The sequence below is a fragment of the Rhodnius prolixus genome, unplaced genomic scaffold (assembly GCF_049639745.1).
Source record: "Rhodnius prolixus isolate KJV_2025 unplaced genomic scaffold, Rpr scaffold_7, whole genome shotgun sequence".
NCBI lineage: Eukaryota > Metazoa > Arthropoda > Insecta > Hemiptera > Reduviidae > Rhodnius > Rhodnius prolixus.
In genome coordinates, this window is record NW_027411582.1 from 1,149,446 (window position 1) to 1,171,056 (window position 21,611).

The following is a 21,611-nucleotide window of genomic DNA, read 5'->3' on the forward strand; positions in this document are numbered from 1 at the left end:
TGGACCTGTGCGAATGGGAGTCGAGGATGGCCCTCCAAACAAGGCCAGGCCGACAAGTTCACCAAGCCCGTTGGTGCTGCCTTCAGTTCCTGGAGAGCAGGTTGTTGTGTACGTTTCCCCACTTATTAAAAAGCTAGACAGAGCCTGCGTGAGTAGTTAGGCGTGGCACGAACCGAGTGCGTATGCCATCCACAGCAGAACTGGTCGATACAATATTTCTAACTCTCCACTGTGCCACCCCCAGTTACACTCCTGCTTTCTATCTATTCCATACTATGATGAAGAGGCAGATCTCCCCCCTCCTCCGGGAAAAAAAGGCTAGAGAGGGGTTTGAGTTGAAGCTGGAGTTTCCAGCCTAGTAGAGTGCGACCGTGCGGGGGCGTACTGAACCCAGCCTCAGCTTCCCCCTCGTACCCAGCTCTTTTAACTTAGCACCAACCCGGCTCCATCCACCCCATCTTTCTATATTTTACCCCGGTTTTTCTATGCGTTAGTATTAGTGCGGAAAAATGGCTGCCACGGGGAAGAGAGGTGGGTTCTACTTCCCTTCTACTCCTGGAATCCCAGCTTCTCTTCTCCCAGAGCAAAAACTCTACTACCTCTCCTAGTGGGTAGTTTCATAGGCAGAGCAACTTCTAGTTGAACCCACCTTCGAAGTTAGGGAGCAAGTACTACAGGACCCAGCTTGTTCTCAGTTTTTGAAAATATGTCAATAAACAAGGCACGCCTGGAGTGAGCGCGTGTGTACGTCACTCCTCACCCCCCCCCAGTTGCGTACGCACACTCACAGACATATACACAGGAAATAGAAATGAAAGAGAAATTTCCGCAAACATACCCCCCCACAGCCTCCTCCTCTATACATAACCTCTTATCCCCCATTCTTACGCAACACATTCGTCTTGTTATCCAACCAACATGCGCACTCTATATTAAAACTTTAAAATCCCCCCACCCTTTCTCTACAATATTTAGACACGCGCGAACAATATTGCGCCTTAATATTAATTCCTTCTTCCACCACACCCTGCCCAGAAGCGCTTTCGCAGCTCTCCCAGAACTACCTTTAGTGGAAACATGGCGACCCATTCTTTTTCTAATAATTCTACACCCAAAAAAAAGTCTTAAAAACATTTCACTTGGCTAATTCCTCGGCCGCCAAGTATTTCAACTCTCCTAGTTCAATCTCGTACATACCTGTATCTTCCTAGAATCATTCCCCTCCTAGCAAAACATGGAAAATAAACTTGATTTTCTTTTATTTCCCTTAGATCAATACATAGATCTGATACATATGACCTTATTGCCAACTACACAGTTACTAAGCTACGGCTTCTATCGTTAATCTAGAGCGGTGTAAAAGTAGACAAAGTTGTTGCATATTCATTCTTGATATAATCGATAAACTTAAGTCGAATGCCACAATTTTATTATCGCTCAAGATTATTACTTGAAGTGTATTCGCTTGATGCAGACGTAGATTTTGCAATCCCTTGAGTCTCTCATAGAGTAAGAACTACCCCGTGTCGGAAACAACAATTTTCTTGAGTTATAAACGTATAATTTGTTGAATCCGAACATTTTCGCTCTGGGTGGCTCAGTAGGGAAATTGTCGAGGAAATCTTACAAGGAAAATCTGGTCTCTGACATTCCCTGAAAACCTATTTCTAGGAAATCTGGAGTGATGTTTTTACTTTGGGGAAATCATTGAATAGCAACTCGTCCAACATTCGTAAAAGACTGTTTGGCTTAAGAAGGTTACTCAGGTCTAGTTTAATGTGGTACTACCGTAACTTGGTTGATTGGTTTGTGTTTTGGTTTTGGTAACATCCGTATATTTGCCGGCCGGAAACCAATATATTGACATTTCTAACTTTTAATGCCTGCAACTTCCACAGCTTATCTTTTCAACTTTATTTATCTTTTACAGATCTTCAAACTTCTTCACCTGTTCCACCAGGAGATAAAAGGGATTCTTGAGGACTACAGAGCCTTGCCTGATTCCATTCATTGGCTACGATGTTTAATTTTAATTTCTATGAACCAAGCGCGTAGTATTTAAACAAATTTATGTGTATTGTACTTTTTGTGTAAATTGATAAATGTGTAATTATGTTAATTTAGTGTAATAACACCTTGTGCGACTTCAAATTTAAAACTGTATTTATTGCTGATAATAGAGTGGGAAATGCATAGCACGGATCTGTGTTCATGGCCGCTAAAATAGTTCAGCGCAGTGAGGGAACCTTTCTGCTGTATTTGGAGCAGCAGACTTGCAGAATATCAATGTCACCCCTCCGTTAATTACTGCCCTTTTTCTTGTTTTCGAAGGCATAGAATTCTCGCTTGACATGAACACAGTTCTTTAAAATCTACTTCCGTGTTGATTCAGTATAGAAGTGTCAAGATCGTCTACATCCTGTTATCACCCTTGAGAGGAGTAAACTTGAACAAACACTTGGAATGGTCGGCAGTGGATGGGGTGTAGAAGACGCCGTGAGGAGACGCGGTCCCAGTACATAAGGATGAGGAGACGGCGCGGAGAAAGTCAAGGTCGCCGACTGGCCACCGCCAGGTGGACTGCATGTGTGTGTGAGTGAGTAAGGCCAGATCCCCGCAGATTGACTGTGAGGGTGCGATCTGAGGCAGTGAGCACGTGGACCTGCACGACCCTCCGGCCCCCAGGGTGAATATCGAACGTACACTACCCCGCCCTCAAACTACTACTACTATAGTCACCGCCCCCGCCGGCTGTGCTTTCTCCGGCTCCTTTATTACTTTCCCTTTCGCAGGCACTTTCTTTGAAGACCAACTTCTCCAAGGGCTATTAACCCTTGCCGATCCTTTCGCCACCACAGTAGCAGTGCGCTTGAATATTCTATTACATTTCCCGAGGTTTTTATTAAATTCATTGGTCAGCTGTTCGCATGTTTTCATTATTTCAGACCGAATTCAGACATCCGTCTAACATCATGGCTTGATGTATCAGTTTAGTGTCGAGATTTTCACTTGTATCCCATAATGCACTTACACTACTGAATAGACTTCCTATTAACCCAGTTCTCGAGGCCAGTGATTCAGCCGCTTTGCAAATGTTCAATTCTTACTGCCATTAAACAGATTGTCCAACTGTTCTGACCTCTTTGGCTACCCTAATAGTAAGTAACTGTACTACCAGACGCCGGTTATCTTAACGTGGTTTTTTATAAAGACTTTTGACAATCAGTAAGAGAGGAGTAGGCTTAAACTGAATACGGAACCAAATTGATCTGCTGAATGGCAAAGATTGAGAAATTCAGTGTGGCTGTTTACTAATCAAGAACCTAAGATATTTACGCCTTATTAGATACATGAGGTTCCTCTAGTACCTCTAGCCTTCCAAAAAAGTCAAAACGTGGTATTCTAAGACACAGATATTTCTAAGAAGAAGAATAAAATTTGGAATTTCTGTATGGGATTCGCAGAAAGGGCAACAGCTCAGCCTGCAGTTTGGAACTCCTTCTGCCAAAGTAGATACCAAAGATGTACACTGTACCAAACACTGCTGATGGCCTGTCTGGGACGCTGGCCAGGTCTTCAGCTAGAACTCCGCGCCAGTCCAGGGATATCTAGAGCTAAAATATTTTTTTGTTGTCCAGATATAAAGTGTAGTAGAATAGAGTTTAAAAAGTATTGATTTAGTATTGCTGGGCCAGCGGCTGGGGCCGGGATATTGCACTCGCCGTTGTAAAAACGAATATAATTAACAACATTATTCATTGTGCCGCCCCCAACCTCCATATACGGCACCGCAGCGCCGCCGTTGTCCAACCCAACGAGTGCAGCCAGTCCGTTATGGTTTTTGTCCCATCACAGCCTCCATTTTAATCACATTACATTCTGCTAATAATATTTGGGGGGACCGGTGGATTTGACAAATGTTTAAAGTATTTCATTATTTTACTTTTATTTAAAACAGGATATTTACAAACACACTCTCGAGTATATTTATAAAACTGAATCGATAACTCGATCCTCATTCATGCGCGTTACCCGCAGTACTCGCTGATGGAAAATTATAAAAAAAAAGTTCTGTGCTCATCTCGATCTGTCAACTGAGCTTAAAGTCTGGGTTTCCTTAAAGCTGGGTGGCCATCAAGGTCTTCTTGAGACGATGAAGACTTTTCGCCTCAGTTCCTCCCGTTGAAGCTGCCATGAAGATCCTAGGCCGCCTCAACTACCTACGCACGTCCTATTTGACGAGCTTCCCCATTCAACATCCTTCATTTCCAATTCTCTCGGATCCTCCTCATCGCAGCCCATCAAGGCCAGAGCTGTTCAACCGATTGAGTGGAAATAGTACCCCCTTTACTGAACATATGTTGTGGTAATCAGCGATTTTACTGCACAAACTAGTCCCAAGAAGAATTTCTTTCCGTATAGAGCGTACCCAGGAACATTTCACCCGATTTCCTTGAAGGGAAAAAGGAAATTCTTCAGAAATAAAAGAGGAGGGGAAGTTTAACTAGTTAAAATGCCCTGGAAGGGGAATTAAAAGAATGTAGCGTGCGCATGATCAAGTTGGCACAGTTCACCTGAACCAAATGAGGTGTGAGGTGGCCTTAGCGGCCAGAGGAACCTCAGGGTCGTCCGTCATAGAGACCAAATACAGCCTCCTCCCCTCGCCCAAAAAATGGCCAATCTTTTTACTTTTAAAAATACCTCTCACATTTTACACTAGAAAAATATCCAAAACTTGATTTCATTATTCATTTTAATTTGGTGGTGAAATAGTATTGCCGGAAAATTCATTAGAGGAGGAAAAGCCGCTTCTACACTTGATCATTTTCCCCCCCAAAAAAAAGCTCCTGGTGAAAATTGATCGAACATTCTCTCGCTTTTCGTTTCTTTCGCTTTTGCCTTAATTAATATTTAATGTTTTTCCGTTTTAAAAAACCATTTTCAAAAAATAAATAAGAACAATCTAAGAAATTTAATCTAAATTGGTATTTCCGGCCATCCGATTTTACTAAATTTCATTGGATTATACCATTGGTTATACGCCCTTATTAGTTATTGGTTTCAAGGTTCTTGAAATGCACCTTAGAGGGCCCCCAACCCTTAGAAGGGCCCTGAGTAGAATTTCCCGTAGTTGTGCGTAGTACGTGCACTAGTACAGTGAACTGTTTGCCTGGGAAATGTCCTGGAAAATTAATTCGGGAAAGCCATTAATTCCGGTTAGCTAATTATTGTCGAAAAGCATGTTTTTATCATGTGAGTATTTCACATCAGAACACATTGATTTTTAAAGGGGGGGATTTCCGGAGTGGAGCAGGGGATGGTCACACTGCTGCCAACCAACAGTTATACACAAAAGTAAATAAAATAAAGAATAATACTGCTTCAATCATTAAAAATACAAAAGGCTGTGACTAATTTCAAGTTTTATTTCTTTCTTCCGGGAAGGGGGCTTTAGATTATCATTAAGTCGTTAATTTTGTTTTGTTTATGTCAGTAATTTTTTGTTTTGTAAAACTTTTTCTCTTCAAATCAGATAAAAGTTTGCTTATTCTCCGCAATTATACCGAAATATTTGTAAATATATATATATTTCTGGTTGTACTCGGTTAGTAATTTCAAGCTGAGTGATGGTTAAAACCGTAATAAACTGGCTCTAAAACAGGGATACCAACTGAATCTTAAGATGGCACCTATGTACCGAGGAGAGGTTGCTAACCTGCTTTCTAAAAGCTGGGCCAACAAAAATAAATAAAATAAAAATAAAAAATAAAGAAGTAAAAAGTAATTACTAAAGTTTACGACTGCAGGGCGAGCAACCGTTTTCTAGCTTTTATTAAGGTTCACTTGCCCAGTGAGAAGATGCGGTTATGGTCTTATCTCCTTCTGTTTTGGGGCCGCTTTGTGGTTATAAATAGAGAAGGTTATAAAGCACTGTGGAATGTCTGCCATTTCAGACCTGGCCAAAATGACTTGTGCTACCTACTGAGTTCAGCTACTTTTTCCCTTTTTTATATCAATATTTCCTAGTCCATTATGAATTCAAGATGAAGATGGCAAGAATTTTGCAGGTCCTGGCTTCAGAGATTTTGGCTACAGTACAGCGATCCATAACTAGTTGGCGGAAATAGACGCCTCCTGTTCTTAAAGATTAGAAAACAAATTCTAAGTGATTTTAATACAATTGTACAGTTCAATTAAAGGAAATAACAGACCAGACTGTTGCCTGACGAATCCAGGCAATAAAGTCACGATTATAAAATGTAAAAGGGAAAAAGGAAGGAACAGGCAATGTTCCTGCACACTGCCTCTACCCTCCAGCTTTTGTAATACGCACTCCTGCCCGGCTGATCCTGATTTATCTGGGGGTTTCTCTTCCCATTGAATCCATTTTAGTTAAATATCACAATGTCTCTCTACATGATGGTGATGAAGTTTTTCGTTAAGTGACCATCCACTAACCAACTGAAGCAACTGTGACCATTTACTAGTTCAAAGTGTTCATGATGACGATGTCTTGATGAGCAGAGGCTAATGGGATACCGCAAGCTATCCCGTCAGACCAATATCCTTCCTGGCAGAGTCATCGTATTAAGAACGATACCTACGACAGGAGCGACTACTCTGGGTCCCTGTCTGAACTAACATATTTTGGTTAAATATTGAAAGTAAAGAAATAAGTAGCTTTCTTCCTAAAGACATTATCCTTTAGGAGCGGTATTTGAATAATGAAAATAATTGTTCAGTAATGACGCATTTCCGATCAATCGATTCTCTTAAAATTCGGAATTTTGGAATCATTCTTTAACATTGATACTTTGTCCTTGAACCGTAGAAACGCACAAAGAAGTCTAAGATCAATTCTATCTCAGAATCTCTTGGTATAAATTTCTTCGGGTAAGCGATTGTCCTTCGAAGTACTGTGAATACATTCGTAGAATTTGCAGAAATCGTTGGAGCCGTTAAGAGGTAATTGATTGAGCATAGTACGGTTACCCACATGGCCTTAAAGGTGAATATCCCAAAATGAGGGGCTGTTCCAAACTGAAGAAAGCCTCAGAAGAGGTCGTGCGAGTCTTCACATAACGCGTTATTGCGCTTCAAGTTTAAGAGAGAAATGGACCCAAAGAAAATTACACCTCTACACCAACCGAGGTCATATTACCTCCACCAAGGTGAAAAGGGTTACTTTGGTCTTTGGTCAACGGTGCATAAGGACGCTCGAGATGGAGGATAAATTTTTAGGTGAACTGGCACTTTTAGGCTAGCCGACTAGGGTATATTATCTTCCAAACTAATTCGATTAGTGTGCTCTCTAAGCAGAGAAGGAGGGCCGCAAACCTTTACACGCCATTGGGTAATTGAAACAAGTGACATCCTCTTTATTTGGTCCGCCGGTCACACAGGAGGCAGTGGTGCAGCGCTGACGGAAGACCAGCTCGGGGGTGTGAGTTCACTTGTAGACTCACACGCTACCTGACCTACCGCAGCTAACAGGTGCTCACCCCATCAAGTTTATACTCAACTCAACCATCTCCTTGCCCAATCCTAAACTCTCCAGGTCCTCCACCGATGGTCTCTTCTTCAGAATTAAGTAATTTTTTTTTTCTAGTCTGTCGAGCCGCAATATGTGACGGCAGAACCACGCCAAAATCTAAAATTAAAGAACCTGACCAAAAGTGGTTTCTGCGAATGCCAAGGACGGACTGGCAGAACTGTCAATATTCGGGCCGGAGATCCCCCTCCTCACCGTCCGATAGTTCGCAAACACAATAGTTATCTAAAAAGAAATGAGGAATTTCTTTGCATTCAAGATGGTGGTCAAAAATCTAATCAGTTCCAATCATTAGAAAATACAAATAGAAGTTTTAGATCTATTTTCTAACAAAACATTTGCTAGAATAATGATTGGAGGGCAAACTAGAGGAGGAGGCTGAGAGGAATCCGCTGGAGCCAGTTTGGAGAGAACCTTAAAAACGTGAAAAGTTCCTCTCCTTGAAGAGTGAAAGATGGAAATATAAGGAAACAGTGAAATGAGTGCGATGGAAGAAGAGGAGGAGTAGCTAGGGTGAGTGCGGGTGTTGATGTTGGGGATGCAACAAGTGATATGGCCGAACTTCGCCGAGAGCAGATCGCTGAGTGTGTGAGCAATCCACCGCCCACATAATTAGCTACAGCGCTACACTCTCAGAGGGTGAGATCTAGAGGGACACGTGGCAGCGCTGCCTCATCCCCTCGGCAGAGTTCTCATATCCCGCCAACAAACTAAAACTCTCCCACAGGAGGAAGTCCCGCCGAAAAATTGCGCGCCCCCCCAAGCTCAGTTGGAGGGGAGACACTAGAGCGAATAAAATGCTGGTAGAGTTCGTTCCCCGCTGCTCAGTTAGTGTTAGTCGTAGAGAGCTAGCATTAGTAGTAGAACATTGCCGGCTCCATGGGGTACCCCACTACACATCTACATTTCCTAGTATTGATCGTAGGCCGTGTTAAGCGGGTGAGAGTTACTAAATCCCGGCTCCTGTGGGTGGGCGGGCCGTTCGCCCTGCGTAAAATACAAAAATATCAAATGTCAAAAGGGACACGGGCCAAAGGGAGCTTGTGGACTGGGTGGGGTAAAGCCTGGGCAGTCGGTGTTTGGAGCGAGTGTACTCGATCGTGTTCTGCATTTCCTGACTAGTTGAGGGCTTAAGTTCCTGTACGCACAACTAAACAAAACTTACCTAGCAACGCAACAATCCAGTCAGGTGTGACTCACTCGCACTTCTCACACTTCGATCCCCAACTTTAAACTTAGCATTTATAAAACAAATCTACTCCTTACTTGAATAGTAACAGTATGTAAAACCGTACATCACACTGAAGTGACAAGTTAGAGAGAAGCCTGTTCTCAGCTACCCACCAAACTGCCTTAAAAAGATATATTTAAATATTAAGAGATCTGTTTGGAAGATAAGTGAAAATCGTTGGTGTCAGCTGTGAGGAAGTCACAAACAGTGGCGCGTTACTTCCGCTTCAGGACTTTTAGAAGGGCATTCAATCTTCCTAAATAGTATAGAAATGATAGGACCTACATAACACAGGAATACCAACATGAGAGACAAACAATCCCACCTTTTTCACAGAAATGCTAAAAAGAGAATGTGAAGTTAGTTTAGTTAAAACAATGGAAACGATTTTTCTGTGGCCGGCTGTTTGCATAATTAATTATTTGTTTAGCTTGGAATTTGATAATAAGATAGTTGGCGTCTTCATTTGTTCTCTGTTAATATCTCAGTCCAAAGAAGAAGCCCAACTAAAGCACCCTTTCAAATGAAACATCTTTTGAAGCAATTAAAAAACATAGAGCTTCAAAGACATTAATAAGAATTACAGCATAATTGGAAAGTAGAATTGAAAAATTCGTCAACCTTTAAAGCTCACAAAAGTACTCATAAAGATTTAATATTATAATGTTTTATTTAAATTACTTTTTAAACTATAATATTGCTACAGTAAATTCTAGAATTTGAAGTAATATCGCACAAATAGATCGTAAAAGATATAGGTTATTAATTTAAATTCTATTTAATGGTATTTCAGCCCACGCTGTAACAATCCTAAACCAAAATGGAATGTTGTAAACATTTTTACATTTGAAAATAACAAGAATCGATTAACCAGGTTAACATACAAAATGAAAATGCAACTCTTAAACAACATGTAGATTTTAAAAAATATTTTATAAAATTTTTCATAAAACATCGTTGTAAACATTTTCTAATTAATAAAATTGATAAGAAAATTTGTATTTCCAGTTATTCAAAACTAATAGTTTACCTTTAAAAAATTTAAGTTACAGAGGAAACCACTATTTAACCTTCCATAATTGTGATCACTTTTTACTTTCTTCTAGGAAGGGCATTTACAGATGTACAATTACGCATTATTTGAATTTTACAATTTTTGGTAAAAGAACATTTATAAGTAAGAATTAATTATAAATGTCTTGAAATTTTGTAAAACAATTGATCATTTGGTTTTTGCTTATATGGGAATGTTATATTAGGTAAAATGGTGTTCATAATATAATAACATCAAATGAAAACCACAAAAGTAGCAACACTTGGTGGATAAGTTCAATAATCCCCATTGTGATTGCATTTATGTTCTGAAGGGAAGACAAATGGTCTCTAAACTTGTATATTTTGTAGTAAAATTAAAATGTGGTTAAATTAAAAAAAAAATTAGGTGTATTGAGCATTGATTACTGTTAACCATAACAGATTGAAGTTTCTGCCTTAATACCGAAGAATAGTCGATCTAACAAAATGGAGTAGCCGTCTGTACCAGGAAAGTGTCATTTATTCTAATTATGGCCTAACTTACAGAATTATTAAAATTTACTCATAGTTTTCTTTAGGAAGAGAACATTTGAAATTAACAGTTCATATTCTATACTGTTATAAAGATGGTATAATTATTAGGATAAACTTTAAAGGCAATAAAAATACATTTTAAATGTAAAAAACAGGTAAAATAGTATTAGTAAATAAGAGTATGTTGGTAGTTCTGATTCCGCCAGTAGACTGCAGCATTTACTTACCTATGAAAGTGCTGCATTCTGTGAGAAATTGTGATTACCAAAAAACTTGCTTTTTATTTTTTTGCAATATACTTCATCTATTTTGTATTTTACTCTCTGTTACATCACAAGACGAAGTATTGCTTTGGTGCAGATTCTATTTTTTTATTTTTCGCCGGTATTTTTAGATTCCCTGTTTACGAAAAAGAGGTTTTCACAAAAACAAGTGTGAGCGGTCAGTTTTCTTCTAAAATCACAGAAAGTTTAAAATTTTATTTGGTTAGGTCAGATAAAATCGATGTCTAGAAATACTACTCTGCTCAATAGATTATTTAGTTCTTATCGATTTTGTCCAGTTAATCTCTTTGAAATTTCTTGTATACACTGCGTACTTGTAGATCTGTGTTTACATTTGAAAGGTTTTTTTTTCTGGAAAACGCCTTTGAGCGGAGTTCTTGCGAAGCGACGAAGTTTAGTTCTGATCTAAAGTGCCATTTCAGTTTAAATGTTTAAAGTGACATTTCATGATTTAAATATTTACAAATGGAAAATGAGTAGCAAGGAGTTCGCTCTAAATAGATACTACCTCTTCAGTACAAATACCTTGTTTCAAGAACTTAATGACTTCCTCCGCGGTAAGAGAAAATCTACTGTGTGATCTAATTTTATTTATTTTATTTCTTTATTTATTTTGAAATAAAAGTTCTGCGTGGGATCTTAAGTGAAGCCTGCATTGTGGAAGTTTGAGGTACTAAAGTTGGGTGTGGTAGTAGTGCAATCTGACGGCCAATTTGTGAACTCCTCTGCTTAGCAGACACTATCCACAGTTAAGAATAGTTTATTTTGACTTCACTTTACACACAAGATAGTCTACTTTCACCTCAAACAACTATCATAAAGCAGATATAGGCTTGCATATAAGACCACAGCAAGGAGATGGACAGGAATAGCTAGGGATTAACTACCATTGTGACGGTGAAGTGACGTCAATAGGTGATTCTCAAATTGTGCCCTTCAAGATGGTAGCTAGGACTATTGCTGTACTTATGCAAATGTTGTTTTTCTCCAATTAAGTAATATAAGTTGGGAAAAAATATGAGTTTGATGAAAAGTTCTCTAGTAGGAAAATATTTACGAAATCAGAGTCCGCTCTGTGCCATTTACGGAGAGAATGAAGTATTCTTATCACTTGCACAAGTTCGTGAACTTCTGCCTGATGTCTTCGCAAGATTCATTATATGTCTATTTCGTACATGTAATTTAGGGCGCGTCAACATCTGAGTCCGGAGCTTTTACCTGGTCATGCCGCGGCTGTTAGTGCTAATATCTTTGAATACTGTCTTCATTTCCCTGCAAGTATGGAGCGTCAGATTATCCTGGAACTTTATTTTTCTGTAAATAAGTAAAAGTAAAGAATTATTTATTTGAGATATTGCTTGGTCAGTTCCATCAGTGGTATCAGGATTATCCTGAGAGTTCATTCTCGATGGTTGTCCCAGAAGTTTGGATATCTGAATCAGGATGGAGAAGCAGGTGTTAGAAATGTGGAGGAGTAAATTATTAACAAACACAGTGAATATTAAATATGTAGTATTTAGCCAGATCTATGTATACAATGGTAACATTTAAGGCACAGTTTACTAGTCTTTGATAAAATATCTCTAATTACTCTAATAATGTTCTCTTTATGGACATACGAATTGCGTAAAGTGCAGCCCTGTCACTAATCTTACTAATTAATAAACATCTTTTAACTATGTCTCACATTATTAATAATATATTATTTATGTATTTTGTGAATAGTATCTAAGGGTAAGAGGGCCTGCTGGAACATGTCCGAAGAGAGAAGCTGCCCTCCTGGGCAATTCTTCAGTGATGTTGGCGTAACTCAGGAGGGTGCCTCAGCCCACACCCACACAATACGATCAGAGCCTGCGGGAGTAGTTCCTGAACAAGTGAGATGGTAATTAATTCGAGAAGATCTTCATGTAACAACATAAAGCGAAAGCTAATGGATTGGAATCTGTGATTAGGCACGAACATAAATAGCAATCTCTTCCAATGTTGAGGGGGAAAAAACAAAGTTTTGTTCTATACAATATTGGCAGAACTGGCTGCAACTGTCGTAAAGGCGTCACACAATACGCCCAAGAATGTAATGCGGAATGCTCTTTGTTTGTCCCAAATTCATCTAAACAAGTTTGATTGAGATAAGTGATGACACGAATAGAACCACTTAATGAGAGGGATAAAACCCAGAGCTCCTCCTGGGGACGCTACTTAATCCCAGCTTGAAAAGTCTCCATCGTACATGTAAAGTTCTGGACGGTCACTAATGGCCAAGAAGTGCCCCAAAGAAGCCCTAGTGTGTTAGAGTCTTCCAAGTTCGAACCTAATTTTCACCTAATGAGCCAAAAAAAAGAGGAACATGAGTGAACAAGGATTTCTTCTGGTGAATGCCCTGAGAATCCTCCGATGACCTCTAACCTCTAAGAATAACCTTGTCACCCTAGGCATTCTCAATGAATTAATTACCTTATTTCGTGTAATTATAAAAGAAATCTGACGAGAACACTCAAAAGGAAGCATTCAAAAGGACCAATTTACAATGTTTATCTAATAATTTCAAATTTTGTAGTGGAAGTTGATTGGCTTGATTTCTCGAACTGTAACAGCCATTTTTATTAACCCTGGAAGGTAATTCTTGTTCAAGAAGAAAACAATATTATTGCTGTAAGTGTAAGCGATCAAACTAAGATTTTAGCTTTGCAAGGAACTCAAATTTTGTTCTTCCTGCGGTAATTCATTTTTCAACTTCCTCTAGGAAGCGCTGCGATCGGGTCAAACTTTTGATTTTGGAAATTTCACCGGAAGTATTAGGGTCAAGGTGCTCGGAGTCCGGAACTTGTGTGTTTGGCAGTGTGGGGGCAGTGTAAGCTCACCATAACTAAAATCAGCAGCAAGTTCAACTTTCATACTTGGTTCAGGTGACACACCAGGCAATCAGCTTTCAGACATAATCAGCCGGAAGTGCCAACTATTGAATGGAATTTTCCGAACAGTTTTAAAAACCTGGTGTTCTATCGCCTAACTTTTATTTGAAACATTTCCGCCGGAAGATTCGATTAGTAGAGAGGGGAAGTATTTTCTCGGAAGTGCAGTCTAAGGGTATTGCACTGACCTATCCTTATTTTACTCAAAGTTGGAAGAGAATTGGCTGGCCGGAAGCTCATTGCCCTGGAACTGATTTTGGGTAGTTTTAGCTATTTGGTTTGAAAATGTGATAGCATACAGACCATCCACTGTTTAATCAAAAAAATTGCAAGTTTCAAGAAAGTCTCATTACGTGGACAGCGGAAGAGGAAGTGGTATGTATCATTACTTCCTCTACCGCTTGTAAGAAGAAATTAACAAATTAAAATAAATAACTTGCAATTATAATTTGGAACATTTAAGTATGAAAATAGAGATGAGAACGCTGCTCTGTCCGGCTGTCCAGAAGATGGAGGCTACTTCCTCTTCAGCGAGGCGATCCTCTTGCGATCGGCTGCGGTGATGTTGCTGAAGTCCAACGACTTGAGATGCGGCAGACTGGTGAGTACCTTGTTCTTGTAGCCCTTCCGTTCCTCCACGGGGTTGCCATGCAGCGTCAGACTGTACAGCTCCAACAGGGTCCTCAACAACCATACAAACCTCTTAACACCACCAATAATGTCCACTAAAATGATTTGGATTACCAATGGATGACGTACTTGAGTGCCTTGAGGACGGACGGTAGGTCTGCCAGATGGTTGCCATGGAGGTAGACGATCTTCAGGTTGGGCAGCGAGGTCAGCTCCGGTGGTACGTCTCTCAGCTTGTTGAAGGACAAGTCGAGCCAGGTAAGTCGCTCTGGATACTCCAGCAGCTACTCGGAACACAAAAACCTGTTTGAAGCGCATTATCCACTTCCTCTCATTCCAATCAATTGAGGATTAAATTGGCAACAAAATTCCAGTTTTAGTGACTTTTCCATGATATTGCAGTCATGCACTTTTTAGTATAAATGGTGAGTTTTAAGGAAATTTAATGCGTGAACTACAGTAAGGAGAGGTTTTTGTTTCTATTGTTCTGTCACAAAGCTGACCCACAAGAGCCTTAATGTGGAGCTGCAGGGTAATCTAGTCTACCATAAGACACCGGATGGCTCACCTGGTTGGTGAGGTTGCTGATGCCGTCAATGTTGGAAAGGTGGTTATTGTTGAGGCGAAGCGCGGTACAAAGGTACCTGCCGGCCTTCGACTTCTTGTAGCCCTTCAATCCCCGTCTCGGCTTCTCATTTTGCAGTCCATCGATGCTCGTCAAATTTTTAAAAGAAAAATCCAATGGCGGTCCACCAATATCCGACATTGATTTGTCTCTTTTGTTCGCCTGTAAAGGAAGCTGTATGTAGAAAATTCGGTGTAGTGTCTTGTTGCATTATAAGCAGTATTCTTAGAATACTTACTGCGGGCTTCGGCTCCGAATTGGTCGCCTTAACTTCTATCTGAGCTGCTGACTGCTCAGCCATCTGCAAGGTGGCGTGGCGGTCGGTGCACCTGCGCTGCGGTCACTGATTCTATGCCCCGCAGTTCTTTCAGTTTGCTAATGTACTGGGCCTTAGTCTGCTCCAGGTGTCCATCGGTCGGACAGTACAACGATCTGGAACGTATTCTAGCTATCGACAGCTCCACATTCTGAAAAAAGGAAAATAATTGCCATGATCACGAAATTGGAAGGATAAGGCAAAACAATTGTGGAAAATATTTTATTGCATTAGGTTCTACTTCTCTGCACGAATCTGATGAAGAAGTTTCTGAAAATGGGTGGATATCCGTTACTGGTCAGGATGAGAGAACAGCAAGCTAAGACAGATAAGTTCTCGCAGCTGCTGATCCAAACACTAACCGACATAAGAAAGACTCCTTTAACAGTCGATTCCTGGGACTTTCCTTCTTCTGCTCACATTCATTTGAAGACTCAGAGAGGACTTCAAAACATGTTCTCAAAAAAAAAAAATTCACCAATTTCCGGAAAGTAAAACTCGATCACAGTACTTCCTTTTACCAGGATAGTTAGTAGTTTTTAAAACTGGGACAATGGGAGAAGCCGCAGTTAAAGAAAGCCGACATCCTAAGCCCCCTCCCCCACAGAATCCCTCCACAGGACAGCATTAGGAACAGAATCGGATGTTCTCGCTTTTCTTGCCTCTAGTCAAAAGAGATCAAAAAGTCGGTGCCGATCCAATAGATCTACTCTGTGCAATTCTTGTTTTAATTTTTAACAATATTATTTTGCTCGACATTTCAAAAGAAAAAAATAGTTTAAGTTGCACTTCCGGTTGGCCGATTTAGCCCAAAAGCTTAGTAACGCTTCCTGTGACGCCACCGAAACCAAATTTTCTAATACTGAGTCACTTCACATTCCGCAGGCAGACCAATTTGTATTTCAAAACGTATATCCGGTAAAACTGTAATCCGTACGATTGCGATTGGGAGCTATTTGTGACAGATGGTGAAGTTGGGCTGTCTACCTTCCCATACAAAAGGAAGTATCTATCAAACTTAAGAGAAGTAAACAGTGTTACTCGTGGTCAAAGAGACCAAGAGTGCGTACCTTCAGGATATCTTTGTTGCGTTTCAGCGCCCGCGTGTGCTCCTTCTCGCGTTCTTGCTCCAGTCTTCGCACTTCCTGGCTGTCTCTCTTCGTCGGATGTAACGATCTAGAAGGGCAGAGGTACAACAATGGATCAAAACAGGGTCTTCTTGAAAATGATTTAAAAATCAAAAAGATAGAATCTAAAAGGCGTACAGCTGTCTCAATTTGGTCTCGATTTGAAGTTCCTCTTGGATGTATTTGGAATTCACTTCTCGCTGGATGTCCGTCACAAAACTGACCATAGTGTACACTGGCGCGTCTTCTTATATACTGTCCGAATAGACAGCTGGTGGCCGCTATGTTCACACCAGCTGGGTCGATAATGTCCGCGGGTTCACTCAGTCGTGGCTTGCGTTGAACACCATCTATTGGCCGGCCCGCGCACTATCACCAAACAGTCTCACGCACTTAGATACGCACATTCACCGTTCTAAACAATGAAGCGCTGAACGCGTGTTTCTTGAAGCCCATATGAACACTTAGCAAGCTAAACATATGTTTATTGGCTTTTTACTCGAAACAAATCACATATGTTTAAATTCTTCTGCTTTAGGTTTCCTTGGAGATGACCCCTACGATTTTCTTTAGAGACATTGTGTTCTTCTTGCGTTCGTCTATCTGTAATCTGGAGCTATAATTTACCAAGGAGTTCCATTTATGGACAAGGGAGGAGTGGTGTGGTCCCTGTGAAGTCTCTGAAGGAACCACAAACTGTAGGGTTAACGAGACATTAACCTCCCTAAAGTTCCCTATTTCAAGAGATTAGCTGTACCAGGAATGTAGATTTCCCGTTTACTTTTCCCAAAGGCATATTTCTCGCTTTCCTTAATATAAATCCCATTATTGATAAGCTGGAAAATGCGTGGAAGATCTAAGTTAACTGGAGGAGAAGGATATTTTTGAAGGAAACTGTGAAATACTTGCAACTTTGAGTTTCTTACAATCGAATCTTCAATCTTGAGATGGTAGGATGGTATGCGCGGGGGTAATGAGTCACTGGTTAGGTAATTTAATTAAGAGGCCACCTTCTGAAGAATGGAGCTCGGGTGCCCAGGTCCGATTTCCTTTCTGGCGCTAATAAATCATAAAGCTGGCGTAGAGGTCAGTGCTGTGAGTCAGCGGAAATGGTCGGCCGTAGATTGACTAACAACTTCCGCTGGAGCCGGCTCTCCGCCTCCATTCGTCGAATTTCCCCGCTGGGTCGCGTGCAGATATTTAGTGCCACGCGATCGTCTCCTTGCTACTCTGATTATGAGAGAATATTTACATTTACTCGTTCGTTATTTCAAGGCCAGCGATCTTCCAGTTGGCCGACTAATCACCAGCAAGATGAACATCCTACTATTATCGCTCAATTATCGAGTCATTTAAATTTATATTTCTGCAAAGTTATTCCCTTATTTCCCGCTCTGGACATTCACTCAGCCTTCACTGAGACTTTAAGGTCTGTCAGATGACTAGTATTTTTTTTTTTTTTTTTAATGATTTAAGGCGCGTCATCATCTAAGGTTATTGGCGCCCGGAGCTTTTTCAGTGCACTGCCGGTCACCGGACAGTGAGCTGTTAGAAGCTCTTAGGAAGAGAAAATCTAAGGGTCAGCTGCTGGATTCCAATCTGGGATCTCCGCGTGGGAATCCAGTACGCTAACCACATAGCTAATCCCTTCCCTGACCAGTAATTCTCCTCATAATTGCAATTACTGTATTCCATATTTGGAGTACGCAACTTTGTTGCGTCACTTACTCTGTTCAGATTGTAGACAGTATGTTTAAGAGAGCAGCTTTTGCTACCATTCTTCTGCGCCACTTAGGTTCCAACTCTGCACATTCAGAGAGCATAAATGACGTGCCCACATTCTGATCACACAATCATGGCGCCCTATGTCCGAAGTGAAGCCTCAAAGGGAGAACAATGAGTCTGATGATTTCAGTATTTCATGTTTGCCATTTAGACTAGATTAGGCATGAAGCTTGAAGTGAACTAAGTAAGGTATGAACTGGAGGGAAAAAAAGGCAGTCTTTGTCCTCACACATAGACCATGGTCTTACACTTAGCGGGCCTCAAACCGTGTGTTTAGGAGGTAACTATTTATGCAAACACCCTGTTGGCAGTAATAATAATTATAGGAGGGTCTATGATGTCAGCTATCGTCGTGAAAATCCAGGCCAAGCGGCTGACCTGAAGGTTGACATTAATTCAGATAAATTATCATCATTTCACCGATAGCAGACATAAATCCGGCCTACTGAACGTCACAAAGTATTCTTGTATGGACAAAAAAGATTTATAAGGTCACATGAACATGCACTTCATGTGGGTCAATTGGATTTTAATGTAGACTCTTGGGGGTGTCAGTTACTGTGTGGAGGCGGACAGGCGACGGTAATCACCTATCTGAGGAAGTAGGGCCTACCTTCCCATTCACGATTAGGGGCAAGTAGTCCTATTTTTTCTTAAAATCGTAATTTTGGTGGACATATTTTGTCCAAACTCGAATTGTAGCGATTGTAGTTCAGACCCATTTTTTCCAAACTCCTAATTTCTGTAACAATTTCCATTCCAAGTAGTACTACGCAGTAAAGCAAGGACAGAGTATCCCTCTCCATCCTGTCTCACAACTGCTCAAAGGCGATCATTTCTAGACAAATCACTGCAATAGATCTTATAGAGCGATGCAATCCATTTACCAAGTTTATGTGGAGATCGTAAAGGTGAAAAAGTGAATTCAGTCAAATATTACTTCCGGTAAGGGAATCCCTTGGAACTCGGAATTTCAGGAACTCAATTAATACTGTTTGACGCATTTCCTTGGCACGATGTCCAGAATAAAAGTAATTTACATCTTCATGAGTGTCACAACAAGATTGAAAGTAAGAAGCTGTTGGCGAGAATATCTCAATAAAGTGAGAACACCCGTTCTGTAAGTTGGCAGTTCCAGATGAGGGAACTTGCGATACTAAGTCGCTGTTAGTTTATTGACTTAGGGGCTAAGTGAGAGTGCCTCCAAAGTGTCCATTGTGGCAATTGGACGGTATCAAGGCAGGTGGCTGAAAATCATAAAAAGTGCCGAATATTATATTTTGGGGGAAACTAATTTTCCTAACACTGAGTAATAATAATTAATTTTTTTGTATAATTTATATAACATAATGGAATCATGTTGGACTCCAGGGCATCGAAAAAGTAGACCGTTTGGCGAAAGAGGGGACAAATCAAGATCAGTCCAGTCCCCGATGTCGCTTAGAGAACAGCTAAGAGAAAGATCCAGCACCGACTTCGATGGCCTAAGAACAATGGGAAACAATGGGAGGTGCTTGGAAATAATCAAAAGAAAACTCCCCACCGATCTGCCTAGGTCCAGCAGCATGGATGTCCATGGACCCACACAAAAAAAAATAATATTTTATATTGGGCTGGCAGACGTCACATGGCCGAAGTAGCCATTGACCGTAAAGGCGTAGGTTAATTATTATTTAATAATAAGAAGAAGAATAGTTATAGTAATAAAGTAAAGTAATGGCCTATTGTTTTTCAGTCGGGCTTTACGTCCAACTACCAATTAGGTGTCGTGGACGGAGGCGACTAGCAAACATACTTTACTGTAAATTTCTTTTATTAACCATTAAATAAAATCCAAGGCCTAGATCCGGGAAATCGAACCCACTAAACCAACAATACATTTTAGCTTTACGGGTCTAGTCTCTAAACCGCTAGGCTTCCGTGGCGCCTGGTTATAATAATAATATAGGGAAGGGATTAGCTATGAGGTTAGCATACTGGACTCCCACGCGGAGGTCCCGGGTTCGAATCCAGCAGCTGACCCTTAGATTTTCTCTTCCTAGGAGCTTCTTACAGCTCACTGTCCGGTGATGGACAGTGTTGTCTGTAACGAGAGCAGTGCACTGAAAAAAGCTCCGAGCGCTAATAACCTTAGATGTCGACGCGCCTTAAATCATTAAAAAAATAAAAAATAATAATAATAATAAAAGTAATAATAATAATAATAATTGATTAAATAAGAAGCTATGCAGGGATAAGTATGAGATATCGTGAGGTAATAATATGTTTACAAAGTGATGTGTTGTTGCCCCTGGCAGGCAGGTAAGTGACCCCATTCGGGGTTAAACCCTGAAAAATATACCTTTATTTTCCATTTGGTATTTTGGAATAATTATATTAGGCTTTCAAAGTATTATCTACTTTTTCATAAAAAAAATTCTCTGAATGAAGAAAGACCGTTAGGTTGGCAGACCTTGTATTCATTATCTTTGGTATCCCCTTGGATTTTCACATTTAAATTGTAACCATTTCAAGATGATTGTAGGACGGTGATTGATGGCTGCTGCAGGTGGACCATTTGGACCCATTTTCAATCACTTCTCCGACACTCACACGACTTTCTCCTGCTACAGTTATTCGGTAAATATTTAGGTTCTCACCTTTCTCGCCGAGTTATTGGTGTGATCACATCTCCAGTATCTTAGCTTGAGTGAACTTAGCAACAGAGGTTAAGAAAACAAAACTGGTGTGAGTTTCAGGAAATGGAATTACCGGAAGGGCATTTTTTTAACTATAGTTTTCCCATTCTTCAGATATTTTAGAGAATGCTGGATTTCTAGGAATAAATTGGCCGCCTTAGTACAAAACAAAATGCATTGAAATGAATAATTCCCATTGCTTGCAGACAATACTGCAGTTGATTGTAGCTGTAAGAACTAGCAGATGCAAAATGCAAATACACACATCAATCAGCTTGATTGGAAGGTATTATTAAATTTGCGTGCATCATAATATGATGTATTAGAGCGTCAGAAAGAGATTGAGGCGGTCACACGATGGCGTGGGTGTGAAGCCGTCAGCGCGCTAGTAACAGTGATTGGCAGGTTATACAGTCACGGCAGGTTATCTTGTCCTAAATGCCACTGTAATACTGGCCATTAGCATAGATCTCATTGACTAACTGTCAGAGCTGTACTACATTGTTAGCGCAAATCATTGTTACTCGCATTGAGAGCTGTTTACCGCCGTTAAATAGTTAAATATCCTTGAGAACTCAACACGTCCTCCTCGGCAGTTCCTTTTTCGAAATTTCCCATGCGGAGTTTCCAACATCCCATAGTTTTAATTTTCCCTCTTAGGTAAATTTTCTCTAGGATTGTAGAGAGGGCTGCAAAATCGATCTCTTGCTCCTCGTGGACAATAACTTCAATAACAGGACAATGAGAACTTGTACCTCTACTGGGGTGGAGCTAATTCTTAATCTAGAGAGTGAGAGATGGACAAAAGGAAGATCTGGAGAGAGAGAGAACGATTGGACGTTGGAAGTAACAATAAAGTTTTAAATTTACCGGAAATGTGACTTTGGTAGAGCGAATTT

At 40.4% G+C, this 21,611-nt stretch overlaps 1 protein-coding gene and 1 long non-coding RNA gene across 3 annotated transcripts in view; one reads left to right on the forward strand and one right to left on the reverse strand.

The window, feature by feature from the left end:
• The window catches only part of LOC141446650 (uncharacterized), a 134,017-nt gene extending 131,859 nt beyond the window's left edge, over positions 1-2,158 (forward strand). For both annotated transcript variants that reach the window (XR_012453808.1, XR_012453807.1), the window contains one exon: positions 1,931-2,158. This is a non-coding gene — a long non-coding RNA (uncharacterized lncRNA). The remainder of the gene's footprint in view (positions 1-1,930) is intronic.
• Positions 2,159-13,483: 11,325 nt separating this feature from the next.
• Positions 13,484-16,529, reverse strand: LOC141446651 (leucine-rich repeat-containing protein 51-like). Its single transcript, XM_074113258.1, has 6 exons — positions 16,388-16,529; positions 16,193-16,298; positions 15,045-15,273; positions 14,750-14,968; positions 14,311-14,465; positions 13,484-14,233 (listed from the first exon to the last, which is right to left on the reverse strand). Exons 3-6 carry the CDS (start codon positions 15,105-15,107, stop codon positions 14,068-14,070), a joined length of 603 nt encoding a protein of 200 aa, XP_073969359.1. The 5' UTR covers positions 15,108-15,273; positions 16,193-16,298; positions 16,388-16,529; the 3' UTR covers positions 13,484-14,067.
• Between the last annotated feature and the right edge of the window lie 5,082 nt (positions 16,530-21,611).

What these genes read in the sequence shown, in the direction of transcription:
- LOC141446651 (XM_074113258.1), bottom strand. Translation starts at nt 15,107, where the DNA reads ATGGCTGAGCAGTCAGCAGCTCAGATAGAAGTTAAGGCGACCAATTCG. An exon ending in ATTCGGAGCCGAAGCCCGCA is followed by an intron (nt 14,969 to 15,044) that starts GTAAGTATTCTA and finishes CTTCCTTTACAG; the next exon opens with GCGAACAAAAGAGACAAATC. An exon ending in TCCGTCCTCAAGGCACTCAA is followed by an intron (nt 14,234 to 14,310) that starts GTACGTCATCCA and finishes ATGGTTGTTGAG; the next exon opens with GACCCTGTTGGAGCTGTACA.